The 26885-nt window shown below is 49.2% G+C and overlaps 1 protein-coding gene across 1 annotated transcript; it reads left to right on the top strand.

The window, feature by feature from the left end:
- The first annotated feature begins 1916 nt into the window (after positions 1-1916).
- On the top strand, positions 1917-24903 carry LOC116948786 (paralemmin-1). Its single transcript, XM_032965874.2, has 8 exons — positions 1917-2193; positions 16466-16713; positions 18465-18545; positions 19741-19871; positions 20152-20266; positions 21036-21066; positions 21960-22061; positions 22511-24903. The coding sequence occupies exons 2-8, from the start codon at positions 16669-16671 to the stop codon at positions 23290-23292; spliced, it is 1287 nt and encodes a 428-aa protein (XP_032821765.1). The 5' UTR covers positions 1917-2193; positions 16466-16668; the 3' UTR covers positions 23293-24903.
- The last annotated feature ends 1982 nt before the right edge of the window (positions 24904-26885 follow it).

Raw genomic sequence — 26885 nt, 5'->3', positions numbered from 1 at the left:
TAAAATTTTTGACATGCGTTTTTCTGGATTTTTTTGTTGTTATTCTGTCTCTCACTGTTCAAATAAACCTACCATTAAAATTATAGACTCATCATTTCTTTTTTAGTGGGCAAACGTACAAAATCAGCAGGGGATCAAATACTTTTTTTCCCTCACTGTAGGCGTAGATGCCAGTAAAACCCCAGAAACACATCACGTGTCGTATGAAGAGAGACCAGTTGGAAGAACCAGATGTTTTTGTCTGACTGGGTCAGAGGCGGATCTAGAATCTTCTTCCCAAGGGGATTGGGCGGTCCCGAAATGTCAGGGTTTTTAAAGTACATTATAAAAGAAAACATTAAACATATTTTATCTGGAAAGTATGATCCTACATGAAAAAAACTCATGAAACATTTTATCTGGAAAGTATGAATAAAAACATTTTTGTGGGGTCTCCAGGGGGACATCACCCCCTCCTCAACCCCCCCCCCCACGCCCTTCCAAATCTTCCACTGGATTCAGTTACAGGCGCGTGTGAGATCTCAACAGGGCATTCTCCACGAACCCAGAGGGAACTCCACTCGGGACGGTTGCAACGCGGCCCAAGGCCGTGCTTGTTGTGCTCCCTGGGGAAGATCTCCGCTGACGCTGCCTCCTCCACGCACGTGGCCTCGCTGGGCAAGGCAGGGCCGCCGGGCGAGTCGGGAGGCGCGCACGAGCTCAGGTATCGAGTTTGTGTCGCCAGGTGGAGAACTCCAGAGACAGGGATGGCGTCATTCGCTCGTGGCCAACCCCAGTCACCAAGATGACAAAAGCAATCGCGTCCAGAGAAGCGTAACGTTGAAGCGAATCAGGCCAGATATTACGTCCGCTTTGCAGATGACATCGAACACAGTGCACACACACACACAACAATATTCCATTATTATGAATAATATCCCATGAAGTATATATTCCGTCACTAAAGTTGGCTCGAATAAACTACTTAAAAAATGTAAAATTAAATAAAGTTACAGAATCATCAGATATATTTGTGTATTGCACTACTATTACGGTCAAGACTAATAACGGAGTGGCAGCCAAGGAATAGAACTTGACCGAGGTCGCCCACCCAGGAGATGGAGCGATCATACCAGTTCACGTGCAGGGTGCTGGGTGGATTGTCGCATCGCGGGTGGTGGTGGTGGTGGTGCCGGCTACTCGAGGAAGCCTTCGTCCAGCAGTGGATTGATCATGGCTGCTGCTGATGGTTAATGTGCACTGGTGCCTACTTTATTGAGGCCGATATTGGCACGTCCGATACATATTGATTGCACTGATATGTTAAACAGCCAAGGATAGACAAGGATTATCATGTGGGCATTGTATTAATAGGAATCCGAAAAAGGAATCCCGCACCTAGGATGAGAACGGTTGGTTACGTACGGTGCGAAAGAAGTTCAACCGACAAAGTATCAATCGGATTACTCTGAACAGGGTTCGCATGTGATGGTTGTGTACGTTGGTATGTTTAGGCTACGGTGCGATATGCACAACACTGCTGTTGATGCATTCATTCTCAAAATCACTTCCACATTTGCGTGCTACGAGCCCCCGGGGCTAACGCGCGGCACGGTGACGAGGCCTGCAGATGGATGATGTCTCTGAAGCGGCTTCAGGGGATGGCAGCGGCAGCAGGGCGAGCGGGAGGCCTCAAGGGCCGCTCTTACAGTGGGGCAGCCAGTGAGGTAATGGAACCTACATTGTTTTTGTAGTGGGAAGTGTTCTGGACTTGTGTAGCGCTAATCAAGCCATTGCGAAACACCCCTCCCCATCCATCCATCCCCCACAGCTCCCTCTCCCACCCACACCACTATCAGCCACTTGACTCAATTCTAACATCGCCCCCCACCCACCACTCACCCAGCGAACCAGCCCACCCCCTACATCACTACCTCCCCCTGGAGAAAAAAAATCTCAACAACCCCACCCACTCCACGGCAGCGCGCACTCACGCACTCAGTCCCCGCAGCAGGCGAGGCAGGGAGCCCCAGCACCACGCACCCCGCGCACCCCGCGCACCCCACGCCGCCTGTGCTGCCCCGAGAGAGCCTCGCGGAGCGCCGCCTCCAGCAGCTCCACGCCGCTCGGTGCACCGGGAAGGCTGCCGCTGTGCGGAGGGAGTGGAAGCCAGGGGACCCCGCGACAGCCGACCGAGAGGATCCACGCAGCAAGGTACGCTCGGTGGGAAATCGACACTCGCAGCTCTATCTTGGCATGGCTCGCTGCGCACAGCACACATCTGTGAGCCGAGCTCAGCGGCAGTGGCTGTCGCCGTGCCTCTCTCCCTCGCCCGGACCAGCCCGTGCGGTATGCTGGCACACGGAACAGGGTGCAGCCTAAACCAGACGCGTCGCGATGCAGTGGCGAAGAAAACTGATTAATGTTCAACCGGTGTCCCCTGATGCAGGGCTGTTAGCGGTGTTTACAGAGGAGTGTTTACAGACGATGAGCGGTGTGTGTGCGCGATGTGAGCCATGTGAGCGGGGGAAGCTCTTGAGGGAGCCACGTCGTGGATGAAGCGCTTCGTGAGCGATCAGTGGAAGACTCACGTCCAGCTTTGGCTCATCGCCACTGATAGCAGTGGACGGCTCGCGAGTCTGCTGTTGAGTCTTCTTCCACTTCTAGAGACGCGATCCTGGGTCCATGCGAGTCCGACTCACGGCTGAGCCGCAGTGGTAAAACACCCTGCATGATGACGTGCGGAACCACGTTTCTCTGTTTATCAACAAATTATAACAACAGTCCATCATTCAGGATCTCCCTGAGGATTTCCTCCAGGCTAGAATCTTTCTCCAGCAGACGAAACCCCTTCGAGACGACTCACGAACAACTCCCCACGCCGAGGGTATTGATAGCGCTAGGGCTGAATGCGGAGTTTTTAACTCGTGTACTTATAAATAAACGTACTAACATTACACCGGATTCGCCCTTATTTGTGGTCCTCCGTACTATGTAGCTGTTCAACATTGATGTCATACAGCGGGTTTACGTAAGATAAATAACTGCTTATCCTAACACGTTTTCCCTGTTTTCATGCCAATGAGTTGAGTAAATAACTCCTCTACAAAACGCGATTGTGTTTCGTGGCCACTGCTGCTGGTGCTGCCGTGTGCTGTGAGTAAATGTGTGCAGTCTGTGCTGTAGCGTCCTCATTATAACTGCGATCGGATGGAGTCCGTCAACGTGTAGCTTAAACTTAAAACTCATCCACTGCCTCCTAAATTCATTCATTTCCACAACGTATAAAGGAAGTCCACATTAGTTTCCTGTTTGTGAGTGGGATACATTTTTTGGAAGGACATACACATTCTTTAAACATCCTGCCAATTTACCAACAACTGTTACAGTGCAGGGTTCACACACGCTGGCCGTACCGGAATCATCGGCAAATTGAAAGCCCAGCCAGTGACGGTCTTGGCCACAAATGTCAAATGTGCTCCGACACCCCGAACGTCAGTCGCAAAGGCGTGAGTTTCAATCCCAGGCTTGACTGGGTGTGAGTCTATCATCCCTCGGGGGGGGGGGGGGGGGTAATAAATCAGTACCGATGTTGTGGCAAATCAGCAGGCGTCACGGTGGGGGGACGTGACGGCTCCCAGCCGCACGCCACTGAGACGGGGGGCAGCGGACGGCCACGCTGGCCCCAGGGGCTCTCCGCGTCACGCGGCGAGGGCGAGGGGTGGTGGTGGTGGTGGTCACTGGTTCACTCTGCATCACTCACAGGGGTAGGAGCGTCTCTCTGTGGTCGCTGTGTGGGTCACGGTAATGCGGAGCAGCAACGACGACGATGTTACATTGAGGTGGTCTAGCCAGGTGATTGCGTCAGGAGTTGTGAGTGGTTCTATGGTGCATGGTGTCTGTTCTGGGTGCTGACCGCAGTCTTTGCATACTGACCGGAGAGTTTGTCCATTTGTGCATCGTGAGGTATAACCGCATCTGCTTCCATGGTTATTGAGATTGGACGGACTCAACTTTTGCGTGTGACGTGGTTCAAATGTCAAGTTGATTTTGTGTAACGAGGCGTGAACTCACAAGACCCGGATATGAGTCTCGTTCGCAAAGATGACTCGAGTCACGGTGTTGTGAGTTAAAGGAAGTGTAAATAATGTTTAAATGCACTTGAATGCAACCGTGTCCTCGCTGGCATCTACCCGCATGTCCAAGCCTGATAAGCACGGCTGACGCGCTCGAGGTACTTGATGTAGCGTCGGTTCAAGTTGGGGGGGGGGGGGGGCAGCTGGAGTGATTGTTTTTCCATTTGCATACAAGCTAACGGGGTCACGAATCGTCCTTTGATTCGAATAACAACCTTGAATTGTGGACCTTCTTTGAATCTTGAGGGGGATAAATAGTTTGAGGCCTAAAATCTACTTTTTTAGGCAAGAAACAAAGATAATCGAATGGCATAGAGGCCGTGTATCGGCAACCAGGTCAACGACGCAGCTGGCCCATCATGATGCTCGCCCCAGGGCCCAACTGCATCATGTTTAATGTTTATATTAAGCGCTGTTCATGCAAATTGCTTCTCACAAATGCCGAGAAACCACATACAAGCTTGGCAGCAGCCAGATGGTGAGCTGGCGCCAACATGTGCCCAAGCTCTGCAGTCCTCTACATATATTTGTATTAAGGTGTCAGCTAAATTCATGAGCACCCGGAGAGAGCTCACGCGTGCGAGGGGTTAGTTCCCCCTACAGAAGGGACATATGGTGCGAGTCCACCCTTCGCTAAACCACCAGGGCACGGCACCTCCTCGGCGCCCAAGGGTTTCACAACAACATTCGTGCGGTGATGCACCAACCCTCGCTGCCGCCACAGTGCCGGATTGCAGGCAGACACCTGCGTAGCCACCGCTCAGTGATCGCGACGTGAGATCTATTACCGCGTCACGACTCCGCGAGTTGAAGGTCTCTTGATGAAAATAGCGTTTGTCACATGCTGTCTGCGAGCGAAGCGCAGGGAGGCAATGCTCATGCACGCTCGTGCCGTGTTCAGCTGCCGCTGGGCTGTCGTTGCGTCTCTGAAGAATGCGAGTAACAATGCGAATCACTTATAAAATGCCATGTTTTCATACAAATTAGTTGTTCAAAACAGATGAGTTTCTCCCTAAGGGCCGCTGCCGGTGTCGTGTGCTGTGATTAACGTGCCCCGAACACACGCATTGGGGGCCGTCCATAAATGACGTCACGCACCATTTGTGACGATGGTGACAAGGGGGGGGGGGTTGAAAAATGTGACGTCACATCAAAATGCGCAACTTTAAATAAATATAGACAACACGTTCTACTTAATTAAATAAACTTTTAAATACATGTTTTCTCCTACAACAGAGTGCAGCGCCACATTAAATACACACTACAATGACAATAGTTTAAAGCGATTTGAAGCATGTTTTCTTTTTGGGGGGCAGAGCTTTGTGACGTCATATTTGTGACGCCGTGTGACGACGGGGGGGGCAAAAATCGTCCAATATCGCGTGACGTCATATATGGACAGCCCCTTGGCCTTACACGAGCGCCCAGTTTCATGAGTTGTTTGTTTCTTAAAGTACGATGGCAGTTTGTTTTATTGTATCCATAACCCTCCACAACTTGACAGAGCCAATCAAATCAAATTGTGATATCATGGCCACATGCCAACTGATTCGGTTTTTCAGCTAGAGGATGAAGAGGAGGATGAGGATGAGGAGGATGAGGAGGATGAGGAGGATGAGGAGGATGAGGAGGAGGAGGAGGAGGAGGATGATGATGATGAGGAGGATGATGATGATGATGAGGATGATGATGAGGAGGAGGATGATGAGGAGGATGATGATGAGGAGGAGGATGATGAGGAGGAGGATGATGAGGAGGAGGATGATGAGGAGGAGGATGATGAGGAGGAGGATGATGAGGAGGAGGATGATGAGGAGGATGATGATGAGGAGGGGGATGATGAGGAGGAGGATGATGAGGAGGATGATGATGAGGAGGATGATGATGAGGAGGATGATGATGAGGAGGAGGATGATGAGGAGGAGGATGATGAGGAGGAGGAGGATGAGGAGGAGGATGAGGAGGAGGAGGATGAGGAGGAGGAGGATGAGGAGGAGGAGGATGAGGAGGAGGAGGATGAGGAGGAGGAGGATGAGGAGGAGGAGGATGAGGAGGATGAGGAGGAATGTTGAAAAACTCAAAGCAGGATCTTGGCAATTTCGTACGAAAGACATCACACTCGGCATGATCACACTCGGCATCATCACACTCGGCATCATCACACTCGGCATCATCACACTCGGCATCATCACACTCGGCATCATCACACTCGGCATCATCACACTCGGCATCATCACACTCGGCATCATCACACTCGGCATCATCAGCTGCTGGCAATGCTCGGCTCTCGCGCTGATCACACCGCCTGTGAGTGGATGGATTATGTCACGTGCTCACCAGTTTATTGTGACTTAAAACGTGTCGTTCACATCCATTCAATGCAACTCAGCGATAACCCGCGCGCGAGTGGGAGAGGTTCGTTTGGAAGACGAATAAATTATTATTATTATTTGTTTTATTTTATGTTTCCACCTACGTGACTTTACCGAAAGAACCAAAGGATACATTTTCCTTATGAGACGCAAGTCATTCGTCTTCATTGTTATTATTTACCTCTCCTGGCATTATTATATTCTTTGTATTCTTTGGTTCTTTCGGTAAAGTCACGTAGATAGAAAAATGAATAATAAAAGGAAAGTGACTAAAAATATCACGACGTTTCGATCGCAACACAAGCGGTCGTTTACCTCTCTAAATAATAATTAAGTGAATAATTAATCATTAATCGGTTGGTATTTGTATTTCTTAATATCATGAGTTTATATAGTCACATTTACGAACGTCTTGGAAAAGAATGAACCACATGTGGATATAAATACTTGTTTTGTACGCCCACGTATGTATAGCCACCGTGCGAACGTTGACATCAGTTGCATTGCAAAGGCTTCTGTTTAGATTCGCGGTGCCGGTTTAATGTAATGGAGACGCAGTTTGATCCCCGCGCTCCAAACTCTCATGGCATCACGGCACTTCTTGAGCCAGGTGTGGTGTGCGTGAAGACCTCCTTGTGAAGGAAGGTGAGGAATGCGGTGAGCACGGAAGGCAGGCTGTGGTGAGGAGTGATAGGTGTGTGCACCACAGCCTGACCTCCCGTGCTGACCGCATACTCGCCAAATGAGTAATTTGCGGGTAAGCTTTTGTTGAGATGTTGGGCCCAAACACCAGTCACATTGCATGTTTTGTTTGGATATGGGGGGAAACCGGAGAACCCGCTTGAAACCCTTGCAGTATTGGGGGAGAGAATACAAACTCCACACAGGAAGGCACCCGAGTGGGGAATCGAACCCAGCAATGTTGTCAGCTTGGTGATATAATGCGTGGTGCAGAGTGGATTGCCATATTTTTCAACTAAATATCCGCAGTTCTCAACCCCGTCGTGCCGAGAAGTACACTTCTAACGTGTGCCTGTTGTACCTTACTATTATTCTTTCGTGGACTCTAATGAAAAGAAAATATCTTTAATGACAATGCGCGCCTCTTCCTGTGTGCTTTTAATCTCAACCCTGCCCCGGCCACCGCGTCCCCACCACACACAAATTACCCTGCCACTGTCTCCCTCGCGCCAGCTGAGGGTGACTTTAATTAAAACCGCTTTGTCCTCGTTAGATCCGACTGCTATCTTCGTCGTCTGCTGTTACACAGCGATGGAGGCACCGAGTGCGTATTCAGAAAACAGATTTGTTTTCACTTTCCTGCAAAATGTTTCGGCAGAGCATGGCCAAGTACAGTGTATAATGTAAACGCAACCCACTTTGCGTAGGTTATGGGTTACAATGCAGTCAACATTTGTTTTAGGCCTGGTCTGACCTGATATGAATATTGAGGCCCTTATGTGTGTGCAGTCATTGTCTTAGCTGTTTACAAAGAACAGTCTCTGTGAAGAGGAAACGAAGATAAGACCACCTACTTTACTTTACTCTAATTAATATTTTTTCATAAAAAAATCACGAATGTTATGAAAACTTAACGACATTTTTCGCCCAGATTTTAGAATTATATTTTCTTATTTCACTATTTTTAGAAGGAGGAAGGTGTTTGGAATAACACGGCGCGAATCCAACACGAGTGCAACTGGTGAGGGAGCATTTGCGGTGCAGATCGGGCTGAAAATAAGTGGTTAAATAAAAACCTGCTTGTGGAATGTTCACAATTATGTCAATGTTGTTGGGACGTAAACAATTTTGTGGCAGAGCTCGCAGCGTTTCGCAATTTTGACTCTCAACCATTTCTCCGCTACTTGCCCAAGGTCACAACGGATATTTGTGCTGATGGTCGTAAAACAAGAAGACGGTTAGCCTGTGCGTCACGCACAGAGCGGCGAGTGCCATTTCAGAGCTGCACTTCTCTGTAAAAAAGATATGTTGTTAAATTTCCCGTTCAGATAAAACGTGGCTCTTGACATACTCTCTCGGGTTGAAACATTGAGCATTACCTTGTGGGAAAGGCAGCAGTGGTTGCCCAACGCATGGACTCACCCACACCAGAGCAATTTGGACATTTCTACCATTGGCTCAGCAATGCCAATGGCAGATGAGCACCGCCTTCAGTGCTCAATTGAGCAGCAAATCACTTTCACGGATTTCATTTCAATAATATAAAGTGATTTGCAACCCCAGTGATTAAGAAACGGAGGTTCTCTAAATGATTGAAGTGGCATTTTGCCAGTTTATGTGTATGGGGAATTACATTGATTAATTTGTGTATTCTGAGTCTCTTACATTCGGGGAATGAAACTCTGCGTAAGCCAAAATAACAGGGAGCAGCATTCGCCTGCCTCTTACCAGCACCATTCGGAAATTTGCCTGCAGTCTGATGTTGAGGCTTTACAAGTGATTTCTTACAGTACCCAGCTGCCAGCTTCCATCTCACTCTTGGCTGCCGTAATTAATGCAGTGGCTGATGAACACCGTGAGATATTGTTAAAGCAAACAATACACATTGCAAATTAGCCATAACTCAAGAAACGTACTGTATGTTGATTTAAAGCTTTCGTGACTGCAGGGATTCATATTCTTGGTTCTTTCGGTTTCCCTTCTACGTGACTTTACCGAAAGAACCAAGAATATGAAACGTACTGTACATAAAGTGTGTTCAAAAACGATCCTTGGATAAATATTGATGGTTTTTGAATTCTTTAAGTTACGTTTCAAGGGCCTGCTGCTTCTTGATGAATCTGAGGCAATGCTCCATCCTGCTCAGAATTTTTAATCAACACCAGATGTGGACCAACACAAACCTATTATTTGTAGTGCTGCGTTTCATTAATGTCTATTGTGGCTGTGTATTTCAGAAGTGCCAGAGGGTCCATCTTCTTTGGTTCTTTCGGTAAAGTCACATAGAATGAGAATAAAATAATAAATTGATAAAAGAAAATAAAATAACACAATAATATTCTCACGACGTTTCGGCCACAACACAAGCGGCCTTCATCAGGTGAAGGGACGAGACTGTCTGGAGGACAGCGCTGGAGTGAAAGAGGGTTCCTTACGGTAGTCGGTAGTCGTTTGGACCACCATGAAAAATAAAGCGATGACAAAAACACATCGCATTATCCATTGTAGAATTTCCAAATTGTATGACCTGGAGCACTCAAGATTAAGATGTCATCAAGCCAAAGCCATCCATGCCATCGCCGCACCTCATAGCATTCCACCCTCCACCAGTACCCTCGGATGCCATGCAATACAAATGCAGCCTCCTCCTCCAACATCCCACGGGTCGCTGGGCTCGTGGAGACTACTCCACGGCCAAGCTCGGAATTGGCCTCGACCCACCCTGCACACGACCCACCCAGTGCAGTAGATTTTTAACAAATCCGTTGTCTGGAAAATAAGCCAAATTTGAGATGTTGCATATGGACGGTTGTTCCAATGCTGCGTTCTAAAGATTAGCAGGTGATGTTTTGTTTTTTCGGTGCGAACGAAACGTTACAAGTGTCACGGGGTATCAAATGCATATTTGTTTTTTTTTTACTTTTGTCTGCGTCGTCAGGAACAGCTGGAAAATACATTAAGGAATGATAGATTAATGACTTGCACATATTGTTTTATACTCCTGTAACATCAACACATTGGTGCAAATTATCCTTCCATTCCTATATATCTTGTTAACATATAAAGACAAAAATCTATCGCTTCATCAACCTACGACCCTTCCCCATACAATTGTTTTATTGGCTTTGGCTCTCAGAGTCTCATCAGCAGGGTCGCTCCTGTTGAAAAAATATCTGTTTACCAAATATCATAAAGGGCCATCCGTTCAGCACAAAACATTCAACATTGGCTAAGCGTCCTCACTCAGGTTGATGGGATAAACAATTATGTTATTTTTACACGGACAAACGGACGTTGTGTCTGTGTATATATTACGCGTGAGCCTCCACAGCAGTGCACGAGGAGTTTATTTTTGTGGTTGTTCCACGCTTCCTCAATAGTCATTGTAAGACACTTTGTTCGTCATGAAGAATATGATCCCTCGGGGCAGGTCCGGGGTGAAGGGAAGAACTCCGAGCAGCCGGACCCCACCGGGGAGTTGTTCAGCCACCGTGTGCGCGCCCCGACGCAACCCACGCATGCGAAGCAAAGTGCGCCGCGAGGTGACGGGGAAAACCAACGGCGTTGACGTTCGTAGTGACGGCGGCGTGACCCGGAGGAATCGTGCTTTAAGCGCTTGTCTTATTAGAATCCCCTATGCCGAACACAAAATAAGCTCATCAATGCCGTAAAGTCACGAATAGCTTCCTCGGCACCGCAGCAGCTTAGCGAAAGGGAGCTACGGGAAGCGAGAGAGAAGTGGCGTGGCCCCATGTCTTGACAAACTCTGGCAGAGGCCACGGCACAAGTCAATGTCAAGCAAAGTGTAAACAAATGTTTAAACTGAATGAGTAACGATGTGGTCTGCTCTTTCTCAATTTCTCACCCCCTCCCTGTGTGGGAGCAAAGGCTGTACCAACATGTTTGGGCTTGACTATCAGAATGTATGATCCATAATTAATTCATAATTGATTTTGGGGTTGGACCCCGCAATGATTTGGCTGAATAAGTGTTTTAAAGACCTTCTACCCACATTAAATTGTCGCATGTATGAGTGTTTAACATCCCAATTATTTTAGTTTCAGATCACTCAGCGGTGAGATGCAGAACAATTCTCAGAGCCAAATGATGCAATAGGTTAGGACGTTTGCTTGAAACTGCCAAGCATCTTCAGGTCAGAACGGAGGAAGTCGGAATACAATGCAGAAAAGCTACGTGGTAAGTGATAAGAATGTATAAGAGGAGCTACACCGTCAGCAGGAGGGGGTGGCTCAGCCCACTGCGTTCCCCTCTTACGGACGACCTCGCAGCACGTTTGCGTTATTCAACGTGGAGTACCGAGGCAAAAGTTAAATTTCTGTCATTTTAAGCATTGTTATTTCTTTCTGTGGTATTTAAAAAAATAAAATATTGAGCAGAATAGTCCTGAGAAAAATATTGTTTACCTTGCACTTTACTAAACAACAGCCCCTCAGCAATAACGAGTGCGGCTTTGATCTGAACGAAACGACAATGATGTTATTGTCTCTTGGCACAATCACTGAGCCCGAAAGATTCACGAATATATTGAACGCCGAAGCTGCAGTTGCAGTGGACAGGAAATCCGTCTTTTGAATGGCTGCATTGCATAGGAAGGCTGAGGGACAGCGCTGGGTGGGATTTCCTGTTCCATTGTTTGCGCAGCTGGATTCCCGTGCGTCCCTCTCGCTATTTTATATTCCCAGTGGTGGGGCCCCTCGGCCGTAATTTCCAAATGCGCAGCGTTGTGCAACGGGCGCAGTGTTCACGCAGCGCCGTTCAGCGTGGGGTCGTCCGCTCCCGCACCTTGAGAGCCACGCGGCGCCGTGATGGCGGAGGAGCCACATTCTGGGCTCCGAGTTGAAAGCCGACTGACTGCCGAACTTAATGTCTCGTTTCCACGACGATGGAATCGGTGCTGGCTCCGGTGCTGGCTCCGGTGCTGGCTCCGGTGCTGGCTCCGGTGCTGGCTCCGGTGCTGGCTCCGGTGCTGGCTCCGGTGCTGGCTCCGGTGCTGGTACCAGACAGACACATTCCCACGACGACCCAGCCCAACCAATACGGGCCCCTGGGGCCGCACACTTCGATCTGGGCTGACCCTAGAAACCGCCGTGATGTCACGGGGTCAGCGTGGAAGCGAGACGCGCACGCGGGGACGTCCCACGTTTGACAGCTTGGCCGTGCGAGCGCTACGCGTATGGAAAATTACATCAACGGACTTGGCCCAGATAAGGGAGCTAGCCACAGTAATGGTGAGCACGCTGGACTTACAAACCCTAGGTCAGCGGCTCGATTACAACTCCCGGCACGGCAGTTGTAATAACAGGGAAAGTTTCTTAAACCGCCCCCTCCTCCATCCACCCAGCGGTGTACATGGGTTCACTATTGTGAGTCAATCAGCAGGTCGCATGCGTTGGGGTAATGGGTGCACCCACCTCTTCCAAAACCTGTGGTCAGTGTGGAAGAGTAGGCCATATATCCTTTTGGGTTCGCTCATGGTGGACGCCATTTCCGCCAACAGTGGCGTGTGAGCAGGCGATTTCAGGGCTGTGCCATCACATTCAGTGGTGGTGAAACACATCTGTGGCCCACAGGCCGAACGCGACCCACTACTTCATTTTGTATGACCTGAAGGCATGCGAGGCCTACCACTGCTTAACGTCTCATAAGCGATATAATCACTGCAAGCCTCTTGACCCCACTAATCGAGTGCTTGAGAGGAATATGTTTTACCTTGTTTCTAATCTAAGTGTGCTCGCTCGTCACTTCTGTCATTTGCAAGGTTAAATAATTTACGTGGTGATACCGCGTTGGCAATGGTGCACAAACATGAATCACAAAAACTCCAAACAATCGTAAATAAATATTTCCTTTTAAGGCAGTGTTATTGACGAACGTGTTGAGTTGTTGTCGCTGCAAGGCCATCTTTCAGTGACAGAAGTGACTGAGTTGTGGGTGATCACGTGTGGCCCAACAAAGATATTGGACAGTCCCGTGTGGCCCTCAGGAAGGAAAAGGGTACCTGTGCCCTGCCCAGATTAATAAAACCTAATATATCCACTGGCCATGTAAAAAATGTTAACAGAAGCTTTTTTACAACAGCTCTGTGACCTCCACGCCCAGGGGTAGAGCCACGTGGGAGGCGTGGCAGAGCGTGCTGTTTGTGTGCCCGGATAGAGACGCGGAGACACAAACCACACACGAATTGACTGCAATTGCTTCAAAACGTTGTGAATATTTGTCAATCTTGCTGCATCGCAGCATGGCCCAAAAGGCCCGCAGGAGCCCCACGTAGGGGCGAGGGAAACGTATTTTATTTAAGTGCCTTCCTGACCAACATCTGGGCCACGGGCGTTGAATGTGAACTGGGGTATGGCTCCGAGAGATGTTGTGAAATACTCGAAAATCGGCCGGCGGGCAGATGGAGGGAGGTTCTTCCCGTGGGAACGACGAGCCGCCGATGGAAGCCAACTCGGTGCGTATCCACCAGGGCCGCCCGGGGCCTCGCACGACCCTGACCGAGCCATGCGCCGGCCAGAGCACCCGGTGTAAAGAAGTTCATAACCCGCACCAACCCACGTGCTCCATAGCAGATGAGCATTATGCGTACATAGGATTGCATTAGGGCCTGGCAGAGTGTGCTAACGCAGTTGCGGGTATATGATTAAAAATGGCGTTTGATGAACATGGCGGCTCAATGAGCAGTGGTGAACGGGGTCATTCGCCACTTAATCTCCACTGCTGGCCACCCGACCTGCGGAGAATGAGACTGTGGGTGGATGGAGTTCTACTTCCCTGACCTGGTGTCTACTTGGATGACTCTGTGTGGGGCATTGTTGCACGAGTATGTAAACAGACATGGATACGTCTCGCATGTAAACCAGTTCATGGTCTCAGTATCACTGGAGCTTTTGTCAAACAAAAACGATACTGGTCTCTTTTGTTTTCATTTTCAGCGGTCCTCCACTCTTCAGTCTCCTCCCATAGCTAAAAACACATGCAATGCAACCGGTCTTGACCAAACATCCCAATGAATAAAAATGTACCTGCATATTTACTCCTTCGTAATTACACGTAGCAATGTTATCCACGACTGCGTAAACTTGGTACGATCCTCCTGAAAAAAGAGTTTTGAGACTCCGTGAGGCTGCCCTTGGCAAGCGAGCATTCCGGTAATAACGATATCACGACGATTGAAGCCGCGTGCTGTGGCGAGGAGGGCGGTGGGATAACTCCGAACGCTCCCCGTAAGGAGCTCTCTTCCTCCGAGATCGCACGCGCCGCGTCTCCAGGATACGCAGAATGTTTGCAACCTCCTGCAGGAAGCTCGTACAAACGTCCAGGAAATTGTCTCGTGCGAAGAGGTGAGATATGGCATATTTCCCACGGAAAACGGACTGCGTTCGTTGTCGCCCGCCACGTCGGAGTGTACTCTTAGCGATAGTCCGTGGCTGGCCCTGTGTGCGTAATGCACACGCACGGACGCCGGGGGCCATTCGCAGGCACGTTGAGATTTGACTTTTTGGAATGAAAATCCCAAAATGCTACATTCATACGTTTTTTTGGGATGGGTTTTTGCACTGTTTGAGCATCGCAGACCACAAAACGTATGGTTTTACAACTACCATCTGATAAACATTTAGGCTCTCTTTCATATTATTATCCACCCCACCAAATTGGTTTGAATACAATTATAATGTCTGCACATCAATTTAACATGTGACCTACGTGTATCTACAGATAATAGGATGAGCCCGGGAGTGGTGGGAATGTTTATTGCTTTTTTCTCAAGTTCTCTCCAGGATCCGCTGTCAACGTCACATCAGGAGGTGCAGCGCAGCTCTTGGTGCCTGTGAATGGCCCATGGAAGCGGGTATCACAGAGCTACTTCCAACGTCCCATCATGTCGCGTCTGCCACAGAGAGTGATATTCGTTGGATGACAATCAAGCCATTTTTTTTACTCTACATGTTCGCAAATTTGTCATTGAAGGGTTTTGTGTGCTTGTGTCCCACTGTCAATGCAGTTTCACCAAGTAATATTTATATAGTCAGCTGGAACGTATCCATATTAAGTGGAAATCCAACTTATTTATCATGTGATTACAATGCGGTCATTGGTGGCGGGGCTCACTTGAGGACCACGTTCAACCACAGGCAGCTGTCTGGATTGGAACTCAGGTTCTCAGCGGTGCCTGGCTCTGCTCTCGGAATGACCCAATAAGACATTGGGAATGTCACCCCCATTGGTAATCCTGGGTGGCTTAGCGTAGAAAGGGCCTTTTACAACAGCAAGTTAATTTTTTACGGATATGTTGAACATTTCTGCGCCGTGGAAATGGCTTTAAAGAGAAACATGCAGAGCCCCTTGCGTGAAAACAACATCAGTCGTCGCCGCCGCCACCTGCGTCCATCGGCTCTGTACCACCAAATGCCTCGGAGTCAAGACCCAGGAGAGTGTTTTACAACAACATGAGATGGCATGTTCTCAAATGTTGAGCATCACTGCAACAGAATGTGGAACGACCACTCGCAGCATGAGTAATCTCAGCCCGTATCTACACATCCCGTGTGTTCTGTGTGACCACAGTGACATGCGTAAATATGCAGAGCAGCGCGGTGTCCAGGTAGGCGAGTGCATTGTCTGATGCGTCACAGGTCCTGGGTATGGTTCAGGTCACGTCGTCACAAATACTATCAGCCATTGTCTATCCACTGCTGGATGAAGACCTCCTCAAGCCGACACCTTCCATCACCATCCGTCCAACTCCTGCTCATGAACTGATCTCCTTGCTTCATCGTCTGTTGTGGTCATCCTCTTGGACACTTCCCCTCCTTTGGCTCCCATTCTATCACGAGTCTGTCAGCCATCATCATCCTCTCTACCGATGTGTCCTGCCCAAGCCCATTCACATGTCCGAGTCGGTGATGTCTCTCATATCTGCGTTCATTCCATGTTCCACATGCTTCTCTCTTTCTCTCTGTGGAATCAAATGCATGGACCTCTCCTGGTTATGCGATGGGAGGACAGAATATAACGTGAGGAAGCAATGACCTTTAACGTCCCATATGGTTGATGGAGATGTTCGTGGCTCCGCACAAAAGTCGCCGCCGCCGCCTCTCACAAGCAGGAGGTGGCGGTGTTGAGCGTCACTGTGGGTTTTTTCCGCGTTCTCTGGGTTCCTTACAAATAAAGCCAACCTCTCCTTAATGGCATTGGGCCTGAGACCCAGCGATGCTCCCCTCCGTAAATAATTGGTGTTGTTTTGGAACTAAAACACATCGTGCTTTGTTGTTGCAGGAGTAAAGACTGCGCATTGGCGGTCAACGTGGATTGCTCAACCATCGACATAATCCTTGGACTCTTTGTCTGAGGACTTGGGGCGGCGGGACGGGCTGTGGATGATCGTCTAGAGCACGGCACGATATCGGCGAGGCCGAGCGTTTCTCCTGGTGAGACAAAAAGCAACTTCTGCGAGCAGCCCGAAGCCTTGGCCTGGGAGAATGGCGGACGTGGATCTTCGCCAGCGGAGGATGCAGATATTGATGGTAATAACACTCAAAGTGATCTCATACTCAAATGAGCATTGAGGTGACACTCATCTCTCGTTTATTGCATCCGAGGTGCGAGTGGAACGCACATCTCGCCAGCCTTGCTCGATGCGCGTATTGTTGAGCTTCACAATCGATACTGATTGATGAACAGTTGCATCGTTACACCCCTAAAATGCCCGTCTCAAGTCTGGCTTGGGCCAAAAGATTTTGTTGACGCTTTGGCTTGGGAAAATGAAGAAAAAGTCGTTGTGAACGCCTCTCACCTACGATGTGGTTGGGGATAAGAGGCACGTTACCGCTGTGGTTGAAAATTTTATTTCAAAGTTACCGTAGCATTGTTAACCAAAGCATCGCCAGATAACGAGAGGTGGTAGCAGCAGCTCGTGGATTGACCCAGAGGGGTTGTAGATGATCGGAGCGCGGATAAGAGGAGTGCCAGCATTGGACTATTCGTTGGCCGCCTTCTCGTCGCAGTCAGCCCGCTGCTACATTGACGTCTCGCTGCACTTCTGGTCGAGTGTGAATGAGGCAAGGACACGGTGCCAAACGCTGATTGTTAATTCAAACCATTTCACAGTGCCCCACTGATCAGTGGAGTCGTTATTCTTGCCAGTGCAGAGTGTTTTAATGAGGCCGGCGGAGCACATTAGCACGACCGGCAAATGGTGTGTGACTGATTATCATGATTATTATTATCATTAATAATTTACGTAGCGTCCTAAAGGTTGAGGCTGTGCTGTGTGTGGCGTGCGGCACCGCGCGTAGCGGCGATTTACCTGCTCAGAGACTCCGTAAATCGTCACCACTCGGGGATTGTGCTCCATTCCAATAAACATTTCACTCTCTTGTTTGTGTTGTCGTCACATTCGCAGAGTCTCTCTGGACCGTGAAGCTGTCTCGTTTGTTACGTGTATCTCGGTTTTAGTTTCTCCTTTGTACTTTAATTTCACGTATAACGTTCCAGTAGCATTAATTAGCATACAATTTGCATGCATTATAAATAATCTGTTCTCACACACATAATTCCATACATGAGTGTAATGCTGAATGTTTTTGGTTGGTGAATCGAGGCATCATTACAATGCCTGGCAAGTGTTGGTCTCTTCCACGTCCCCTTGCCTCTCTCATGGTGCCGCCACTCTCCTGCACGTTTCTCGCCCTCGCGCCCTCCGGCCCAGGCCACCCAACCTCCCGGCTAGGCCCCGTAACCAACCTCTCAGACCTCTCAGCGTCTCCAGCAGCCTGCACGTTTCCGCTTGGGTTCCGGCTCCAATCAGGAAATTGTATATTTTCTAGGAGGTTTATAACCAGTCACTCCCTTTCAATGTGATGACGTCTTATGATTCGGTGGTCATGATGTAATGTCGTTTTTAACATTGTGTTGGACATGGCGCCTTTAGTGGCTGCAAAGATCACATTATTGCATGTGCATTCAATGACTGGATAGTGAGTTTAATGCATTATTTAATTAACTAACCCATTGCAGCATTGTTTGCCTTTAAATTAGCACATTTATCACGTGGCATTATTAATTGGCTGTCGGGTGGAGGAGGGTGTACAACACACATTTTACTCACGCAGTGTGGTTGAAAAATCAGCCAGCCTTTCCCAAAGTACTCTGCAGCGCTCCCCCGTAGCACTGTACTCCTTGCCATGGCTCCTACAGGGGGACATGCCCGTTGCTCGTCTTATTTCTGACCTGATATGACATTCCTCCATCGTGTGTCGGCGTGCGCTGGGTGTAGGAACGAAGGAAAGCGCAGACCAACATGGAGAACAAGAAACAGGAGCTCGAAGACGAGAAGCTGAAGCTGCACCACCTGAAGGTAGCGCGCTCCGCAGCAGGGCACGTGACGAGTTGTGTTTGTCTAAGGATAAGCGCCGGGAACTTTCACACGGACAATTGCTGCCTTTCATGACGAGCAGCAGTGATGATGTCACCATGAAGTCGTTGCCAGGCTTGACGTGTCTAAGGCTGCGCGCCGTGACAAAGATTCTCAGAAAAGGCCACCACATTTTGTTGGCTTGCACGTAATAATAATAATAGTAAAAATGCCCCTTTTCCCAAGAAAGCCTCTCTGAGTCTCGGGCCCTTCTTCTGGAAGGTCTTGCGCTGGGATGTTTGGCCAACTTGGAATGTGGGAGGAAACTCAGAGGGCCCAGAGAAAGCTCGCCGTGGTCGGAGTTTGCGATGTGTACACGAGGCTTCCTCATTGTTTACTTTCCTGAAATATTCGCCGCTGCTGCCGCCGCTACCACCACCACCGCCGCTGCTGCTGCTGCACCGTGTTTATGGAGGGCGGCTCCCGTCGGCTGCACAGTGGCATCAATAACAGCCTCCCCCGGAGACTGGTTCTGGTCACGTCACAGTGATTTTCTCTTTTCATCTCCTGAGCCAATACTGCCGGCTATGAACCATAAAAATGCTCCACCGCTGTTCGCCTCACAGTGGTCGTTTAAAGTTCCGGCAACATCATTCTAAAAGAATAGGCCATTGTGTGTCGGAGTCGTCATCCAAATCGAACAAATTTAGAAGTCTACCCACAATATACGCAATTGGGAAGCACACAGCACCATCGCCTCTACTGCTAAACGGCTGCAAACTGTGCGAAACGCAGCATGCTCATGCAAACCTTGCACTGTAAGGATGATGGCGCGAATACCAAATGTATTCAAGATTGGCTTGATTTAGATTCAAGTCATTTCTTTTTTTTGACGTAGTTAAAGTAGCTGCCACACATACCTGCCAGGATTCACGAGAATTCATTCACGACAACTCATTCACTACAAGATACACCAATTGTGCGCAGTGAATTTCTACACTCGTGATTAAATACACGGTGCTTCGTGAGTTTAATAACATTCATCGATTAATCCACACGTCGTTACACCCCTGCTAACTGAAATATTACGAGCCACAATTATTCACGCGATGTGTATTTGTGGTACACCACCCTGTTGTCATGGCCCGTCGTCGTGGTGCCCTGCGGTTGTCATGGCGCCCTATCCGCGTGCGAGCAGACCAAGTCGATGCGGGAGCAGTGGCTGCTGGGAGGGCAGCTCAAGAGGACACCGTCCCAGACAGACATGGCGGAGAAGCGCGTGATGGAGGATGAGGCCCTGACGGAGCGGCTCTATGAGAACGTGCGCAGGTGAGGCCGTGGTGCGTGGGTGTAGGGTAATGAGACGTCGTTGTTCCAAGGACCCTGTCATTGTCTGTATCCTCAAAAGAGAACCGTCTTGTTCTCCATCATTGCAGTGGCTCCTTCAATGCACTGCCCATTATTATTCATCATCATCTTATTAACAATAAGCACACTTTATAGTGCATGCACGTTGCTCGATCATGATGGCTGATCGCGATGCTGGGGTCGACTCTCTGCCATCAGCATAAAACGCCAGCCCCCGTGTTGTGGCGCTTGCGGTGCGCAGGCTGGAAGAGGAAGTGAGACGCATGGAATGTGCGGAGCGGGAGCTGCTGCTGCGAGAAAAGGCCGTGCTGCAGAAACTGCACCCCGAGGAGCCCCCCGCAGATGGCGTCCAGCAGGTGCCCTGTACACACTTGCGGGGTCGACGCCAACTGACTGTACACTCAGTATACAGCACAACACGCATACGTTTTACTCAGATGCAAAATCGATTATTAATTCTGACAACTGCCTGATGATGCTCGTTCTAACTATACGCAGACCGTCCGTACCCAATAGTTAAATGTTGTGAGATCGCTCTTCCACACGCCGGTAGTGCTACTGAAGCAGCGCATTTCTTCATCATATGACAACTTTATTAATTGGTCGCGTCGGATGGAGGAGGGTGTACAACACATTTCACTTGCGCGATCTGATCTTGAAAAATCTACTTTGAATCAGAATATTGGTGGCAAATGCCTACGTGTTAAAAATACAGAAAGCAATGAGGCTCCCACCTACTGAGACTCTCATTCACCACCCCCAACCGAAATCTGCCAAGCAGTGGTGTATGAGAGGCCCTCTGAGCACCCCCCCTACCCCCCTCCCTTTGGTACTGCTGATGCCCCTCATTGTCTCTTTCCGAGACACAAATGACTCGGGTAATACAATTGCAGATGAGGCGATTGGTGGTAAAAACCGATGGTCTGTGATCATTGTGCTCAGGCGTGTAGTTGTAGCAGCTCCGTCACGGTTCTTGCCTTTGCGACTCAAGACGTTGTGACAGACCATTAATGGCTTAGAGTTCACATATGTGATTATAATTTGTACTGCACAGACACACATTTGCTGTTTAACCTGGAATGCAGTTTGCGATGAAGCTCACGCTCTGTGTTGTGCCATTCTCAGGATGTAGAGACCATGCTCCCTGATGATGACGGTGAGACCCTTGTCATATTCTGATTTTGACACCATTTCAGTGTTCCATGACATGCCACTGGTAATCTCATCCATATTTGTCCCTCCACATTAAAAAAAAGTATTTTACACGCATTCGATCAGCTTACACACACTGCCATCTGGAGGTGCATAATTATTTGGTTCAACGCAAGTAAATTTTGGACCGGTTCCAACATTCAGTGTCTCATAAGCAGACTCGGGCATAATTTGGCAGTTAACCAGCATTGGATCAAGAAAGGCTAGCAGATATGGGAAAGAGGAGTACTGTCTGCTTATTAATCCCGTTGCATAAATATTGAACAGGCTTGCAGCAGCAGTTTATAGGAGGTAAGGTACATTATGCAGCGCTGCGTCATGCCAGCTGCAACAATGTTTTCATTTTGACTGCACAGAACACGTGCAGTTTACAGTCACAGCATGTTAGGTTGATGGGCAAAAACAATTCTTTTTCGATTTGTTACTCGCTAACATCGGCACTATCATATCCTGTTCCATGCGTCCTCATCTCACCCATGAAGGACATCTGTAAACACTAGACACTGGGCACTGCTAACTGCAAGTACTTGTGTGAAATTGATTAAATCACAGATTCATGCACGATGCCCAAAGCATTGAGAACTAACCTACGGCCAAGTCCACCGGAATGCGCCCGATCTTATGAGAACTTTAAAGTTGAACAGGGGTGAGCCTGGTTAGTGCTTGGATGGGCGACCACCTTGCATTATAACAGGCGTTGTAGGAAATACATTGTCAGCAGACGGCAGCAAAGCAAAATCGATTGTTGTGCTGTGTTCAGCCTATGCTTCCCACATTCACCAGCAAGGTTGTAAAATCATGTTGCGTGGCTCTGGGTGGCTCCACGTGGCTCTGCAGGAGGGGTGCAGTACATCATCACGGAGATCCCCGACCTCCCCCCGGGGTTCACCCTGCGTGGCGCCCACGGCGACGGCCCCAGCGAGCACGGCGAGAGGGCCGGTACGGCCCCCCTCTATCCCTCTCCCTCTCCTCCCTCACTTCACAGCAGCTGCTTGTGTATATTTCAGTGGATTTCTCAGAAGTAAACATTGGAAAGCCTCCATAACAGGTTTTTTGGGTTAGATCGCGTACACATATAAATGTGTCGTTAAACCCGCCACCACCCGACACAACCAACTAGTAAGGGTTGTCACGTAAACAGAACGTGCCAATTCGTCACTAGTACAGCACACCGCTGTGTTGGAGAGCTAAGCCACAACATTAACAATCTGAGTACGACGTTTCGCCAGTAATTACAACTAGCTTCATCAGGCAACAGCCAGATTTGTGGAGAACATTTTATTAATCTGCAGTGTATCTGCAATTTGAAAGTAGTGTTTCCCACAGCGCAATGTTTCTCTTATTAGACACGAACCGCACGCTCTTTGTGTTGTTTGTGTGCCCCGCAGCCGTGTACGCGATGGCCATCAGCGTGGAGAAGGACTCCAAGACGGGAGAGACGCGGGTGGTGTCCAGCACGCCGATGAGCCCCGAGGACGCGCAGTCCCACGGCGTCAAGGTTTACGACGACGGCTCCAAGGTGGTTTACGCCATCGGCCACAACGGGCAGCCGCTGACCAACGGTGTGGAGCCCATGTCCTCGGAGGAGGTGGACGCGCTGGTGTCACGGGCCAGTCCCGTGGACGTGCCGGCGGCTTCTCCCAGCCCGGAGCCGAAAGCGACGACGAACAACGCGGACGACGACGCCCCGGCGCCGACCGCGGAGTCTCCGGGTCCGGCCGCGAGCTCGGCAAGCCCTCAGGCCAAGTCCCCTCCCCTGGCTAAAGAAGCCGTGATGGGCATCGAGACGAAAGACGGACTGTCCCGAGTCTACCTGCAGCCGAACGCCGTTCACGGTGACGCCGCCGACGACCGGGCCCCGAAGCCGGCGGGCGACGACGAGGGCACGGGGGGGACGTCGATCGCGGGCGGGGACATCAATCCCGAGAGGCCCGTCACCATGGTGTTCATGGGCTACGAGCAGGTGGAGGACGAAGAGGAGACCAAGAAGGCGCTGGGCTACGAAGGCGCCGGCACGGCCGAGCTGGTGGTGATCGGGGGCGACGACGACGACGCCGACGACGCGACCGCGGCGACGCCACTCACGGCGGACCCCACGACGGGCCCGGTGGAGCCACCCCCCAGGGCCACCAAGAAGCCGTGTGCCTGTCGATGCTGCACCATCATGTGAATTGCTCTCATTATTCAGCTTTGTCTGTAGAGTTAAAGAACAGCAGCCAAACGCGGTGTTTTACCCAAGAAAATGTTTGTCGTATTAGATGCTGTAAGCGTGCCTGAAAAGAAGAAAAATGTATCAGCTGGAAATGTCCATATTTTACTTTGACATATTAGCTGCATTGTATTGTTAAAGTCTAGCCAATAGCATTCAAGGGATGATGCTCATAAGTGCCATAAGTTTTACTGTAAGTCATTCAGGTTGGCTGGTCCGCTCCGTTCGAGATCCCGGTGGGACGTGCGTGCGAGTTGTGAATTCTCACTTCAGCGATGATCCGTGAATTCTCACTTCAGCGTCGATGGCCGTTGTGGATCATCGCTCCTGCTCGACAGCCATTGCACCAATCACATTCACTCAGCATCATCTCGGACTTGGTGCCTCCATGCCAAAGAAAATCTTTCATTTTTCAGCGTGTAATCTTTTTATATGAAAATGTGTATTATGTACAGGATCTTATAATACGAAACATTGTGATTAAAGAGGGGTTCATGGTTTTTAGATCTTGATTTTCTAAATTCGTACGATAAACGTGAACTCGCAGGCATCCGTCGTCCGCACATTCTCTCGCAGGCAACGCTTGCACATATCCTCGCACGCGAGTTTGTTTCATTGATGGAATTCAGTAATTAGGCGTTGCCGGCCCAGTTTTCTGTGCATATCCTCCTCCAAGTGTCGGATTTTACACTATGGAAGAGACGGATCTACAAACTTCCCAAGGGAGGTCCTGAACTGCAAAGCTTTTTAAATAGGACTCTACATCGATAACGTAAATATATATTCACTGTGTTCTCCATTAAATATCAATCGAGTACAGTCCTAATGGTGTGGGTCACAAGGAGGGGGGGGGGGGACAATTGCCCAATCACCCCCCCCCCACTCCCCCCAGATCCACGACTGCACTGTCGGTATCCCCAATGCGCAGTGGAATGCGTTGACTCGCGTGCCAAATAACAAGCACAGCATCTCAATACTCAATTTGACATTTAAAAAACGCCCGACCACAAGTGTATTTTGTTTTCACCATCTGAGAACTCGAGAGACCAGGATCGTCTCGTTTGCAGCAGTGGCTTGGTGATACCGCACCGGGGGGGGGGGGGGGGGGGGGTACTCCACGTTCACAATCCACGTTCACAATCCCCACAGCCACGAGGCTGCCGTGCGACCTCACCGCCACGCCCGTTCGACTTGGGACGAACATCGCAGCTCTGTGGCCCCCACGCGCGCCGCCCCGCGGGGAGCCTCGGCGGCACGCCGCACGCTCGTGCAAGCGCCGCGCGTGCGTGGTCCGTCACGATCCTCCTCTACACAATCGCACGGTGGCTCGAGTCGACTGCAGTACACGTGGATACATATACTCTGCATTACAACAAAGAGGACAAGGTATTGTCCTGAATGAGCAGGCAAGAGACAATGAAGACAATGTGTCTCGTTTGCAAGAAATATACTCACAAGTGCACAGGGTAAAAGTGATGCGTTATACTCATTTTTAATCGAGCGTAAAAAAATTGTACAAATGGCAATTTTTCTGCAAAATTTTCAAAACCATAATAAAATTTGCGGATAAAATGTGCAGTTGCAACGCTTTAATTTTGCAATAATTCGCGGTTGAAATGTTCCACGCAGTGTTTGCATCTCGAGAAATGGCAGTTGCCTAAGATGTCTTCATCAACCAAAAGGGATCCCACTCAGACCACATCTTATACAACACTCGCCTCTTCCAACACGTCCAGTGAGTGTGGAAGAGTAGACCAAATGCCTTCTAGCATTCCCTCTAGAGTAAGCCCTTCAGCCAGCAGTGGCGTGAGCAAGCAATTGCAGGGCTGCACCTTGTAAGAGTTTTATGTACACATTCATTATTTACCCTTGGGCCATGTTTTATTTACATGCTTGTGTCACGAATGGAGTTGGATTGCTTTGAAGGCCGTGTCCCAAGTTAGATTGTGCAGCCATGGCTGCTGAGATGCAACCACCTACTTACCGGAGGTCACGTTGTGCGTGAAAAGAACATCAACTTACATTTGGGTTGTCACTTAAATTGGAAAGCGTCCAACTGAGAATTTAAATATAATTGCAACAAATTTCAGCTCTGAGAATTTAAAAATAATAAATGAACTGTCACATCGTGAACTTATCTCCATAGCAAGGTATGTGGGAACATTCTACCCATCGTGTAGATAAGAGGTCACTTCAAGCGATCTCAGAAACAGTTCTATAATATCTCGTTCTGTTGGCTGTTGCAATAAAATTGGTAGAAGGCAAAGTGTTCATGTAATTGAAGAGAGCGATAAGAGTCCGTTGTTCTAGCTACACGCCAGCAATGCCACGGACTTTACGCAAAGTCAAACAAGAGGGCATCTGGCAGGGCTCGTGGTGCGCCTCAGTGGCTCCCTCGCGCGGCTTCCTCCGAGAGCCTCTCGCCTGCTGCAGGAGGACCCCGCGGTGGGACGAGGCCCGGCAATCCACGCAGGTGCAGCGCCTGGGCCAGATGCTGGGCATCGCAAATTGCGCCCACAGAATCCATCAACCATCTTCTCACATCTGTGCAAGTTACAAATACTGCTATGCAAGCTCTGTACAAAATAGAGCAGAACTCGTCCTATACCCATTTACAACAGTTTGCCAACCCCAATGTCTCTGTGAAAAGTAGACACATTAAGACATTTTTTGTGAATTTTTGCCAAAGGTTAATGCCATTAAGTACACACTTAATTTCAGCAGAAACTGTAACTTTCGATTGTAACCGCATGTATTTTGTTCATGAACTGTTCGCATGAAAACTGCACAATGTGTGCTGCAGCCCCACTCGCACTGTGCCCCGTGCCCCATGTGCATTGTTCGATGTGAGCGGAACCCCTCGGCATTTCTTGGCAATGATGTAATGCTGGCAGTGATGTAGTGCTGGCCAGTTGAAGTGGTCTGGTGCAGTGTGTGTGGCATGTGAAGTGCATGGGAACACTCAACTATTCATGGTGGCTCTTAAAAGCAGCGTTAACCTGAATGTGTATGTATGTTTAACTTCTTTCGCGCCGTACGTAGCCAAAGGTGCTAATCGGAGTTGCGGGGAAAGGACAACAAACTAACCACAAAAATAAGAAATCCGAGTGAAAAGAAAACACTTTCAATTGTTTGTCTTTTCCCCAATGTTTGTTGTGCTGTTGATAGGGCCAAGTATCCAATCGGAACTCTTGCCAAACAAGCGCATCGCCCCATTTCGGAAATGGCCTGTGGAAGCAGATAACACAGAACCTCATCTGAAATCCCTTCAAGTGAAACTGTGTTTATTCACACACTATGGGTAACTGCACCCGCATAGACGTTCGTTGCATTGCAAAATAATTTTTCCTTTAATTCTTAGAACTTTAATTCTAGCCGAACAAAGTGAAAAATAATTAAATATAATCTCGTGCAGTCATTGGTGACTCGTGTGAGCCCACCAGGTGGTTATCCTTAAGGAGTCTGGTTTAATCACGGGCAGCTAGCTGAAACCCAGATTCAAACTCCGAATCTGATTTGCAATGTCAGCTTAGCGCTCTGACCGCTGAGCCATG

Source organism: Petromyzon marinus, chromosome 35 (assembly GCF_048934315.1).
Source record: "Petromyzon marinus isolate PM22_M1 ecotype Great Lakes invasive population chromosome 35, UKy_Petmar_22M1.pri1.0, whole genome shotgun sequence".
NCBI lineage: Eukaryota > Metazoa > Chordata > Hyperoartia > Petromyzontiformes > Petromyzontidae > Petromyzon > Petromyzon marinus.
Note: the sequence above shows the minus strand (reverse complement) of the source record. Positions and strands in the feature narration are given on the sequence as shown.

What these genes read in the sequence shown, in the direction of transcription:
- LOC116948786 (XM_032965874.2), top strand. Translation starts at nt 16,669, where the DNA reads ATGGCGGACGTGGATCTTCGCCAGCGGAGGATGCAGATATTGATG. An exon ending in CTCTATGAGAACGTGCGCAG is followed by an intron (nt 19,872 to 20,151) that starts GTGAGGCCGTGG and finishes TGCGGTGCGCAG; the next exon opens with GCTGGAAGAGGAAGTGAGAC. An exon ending in CGAGCACGGCGAGAGGGCCG is followed by an intron (nt 22,062 to 22,510) that starts GTACGGCCCCCC and finishes TGTGCCCCGCAG; the next exon opens with CCGTGTACGCGATGGCCATC.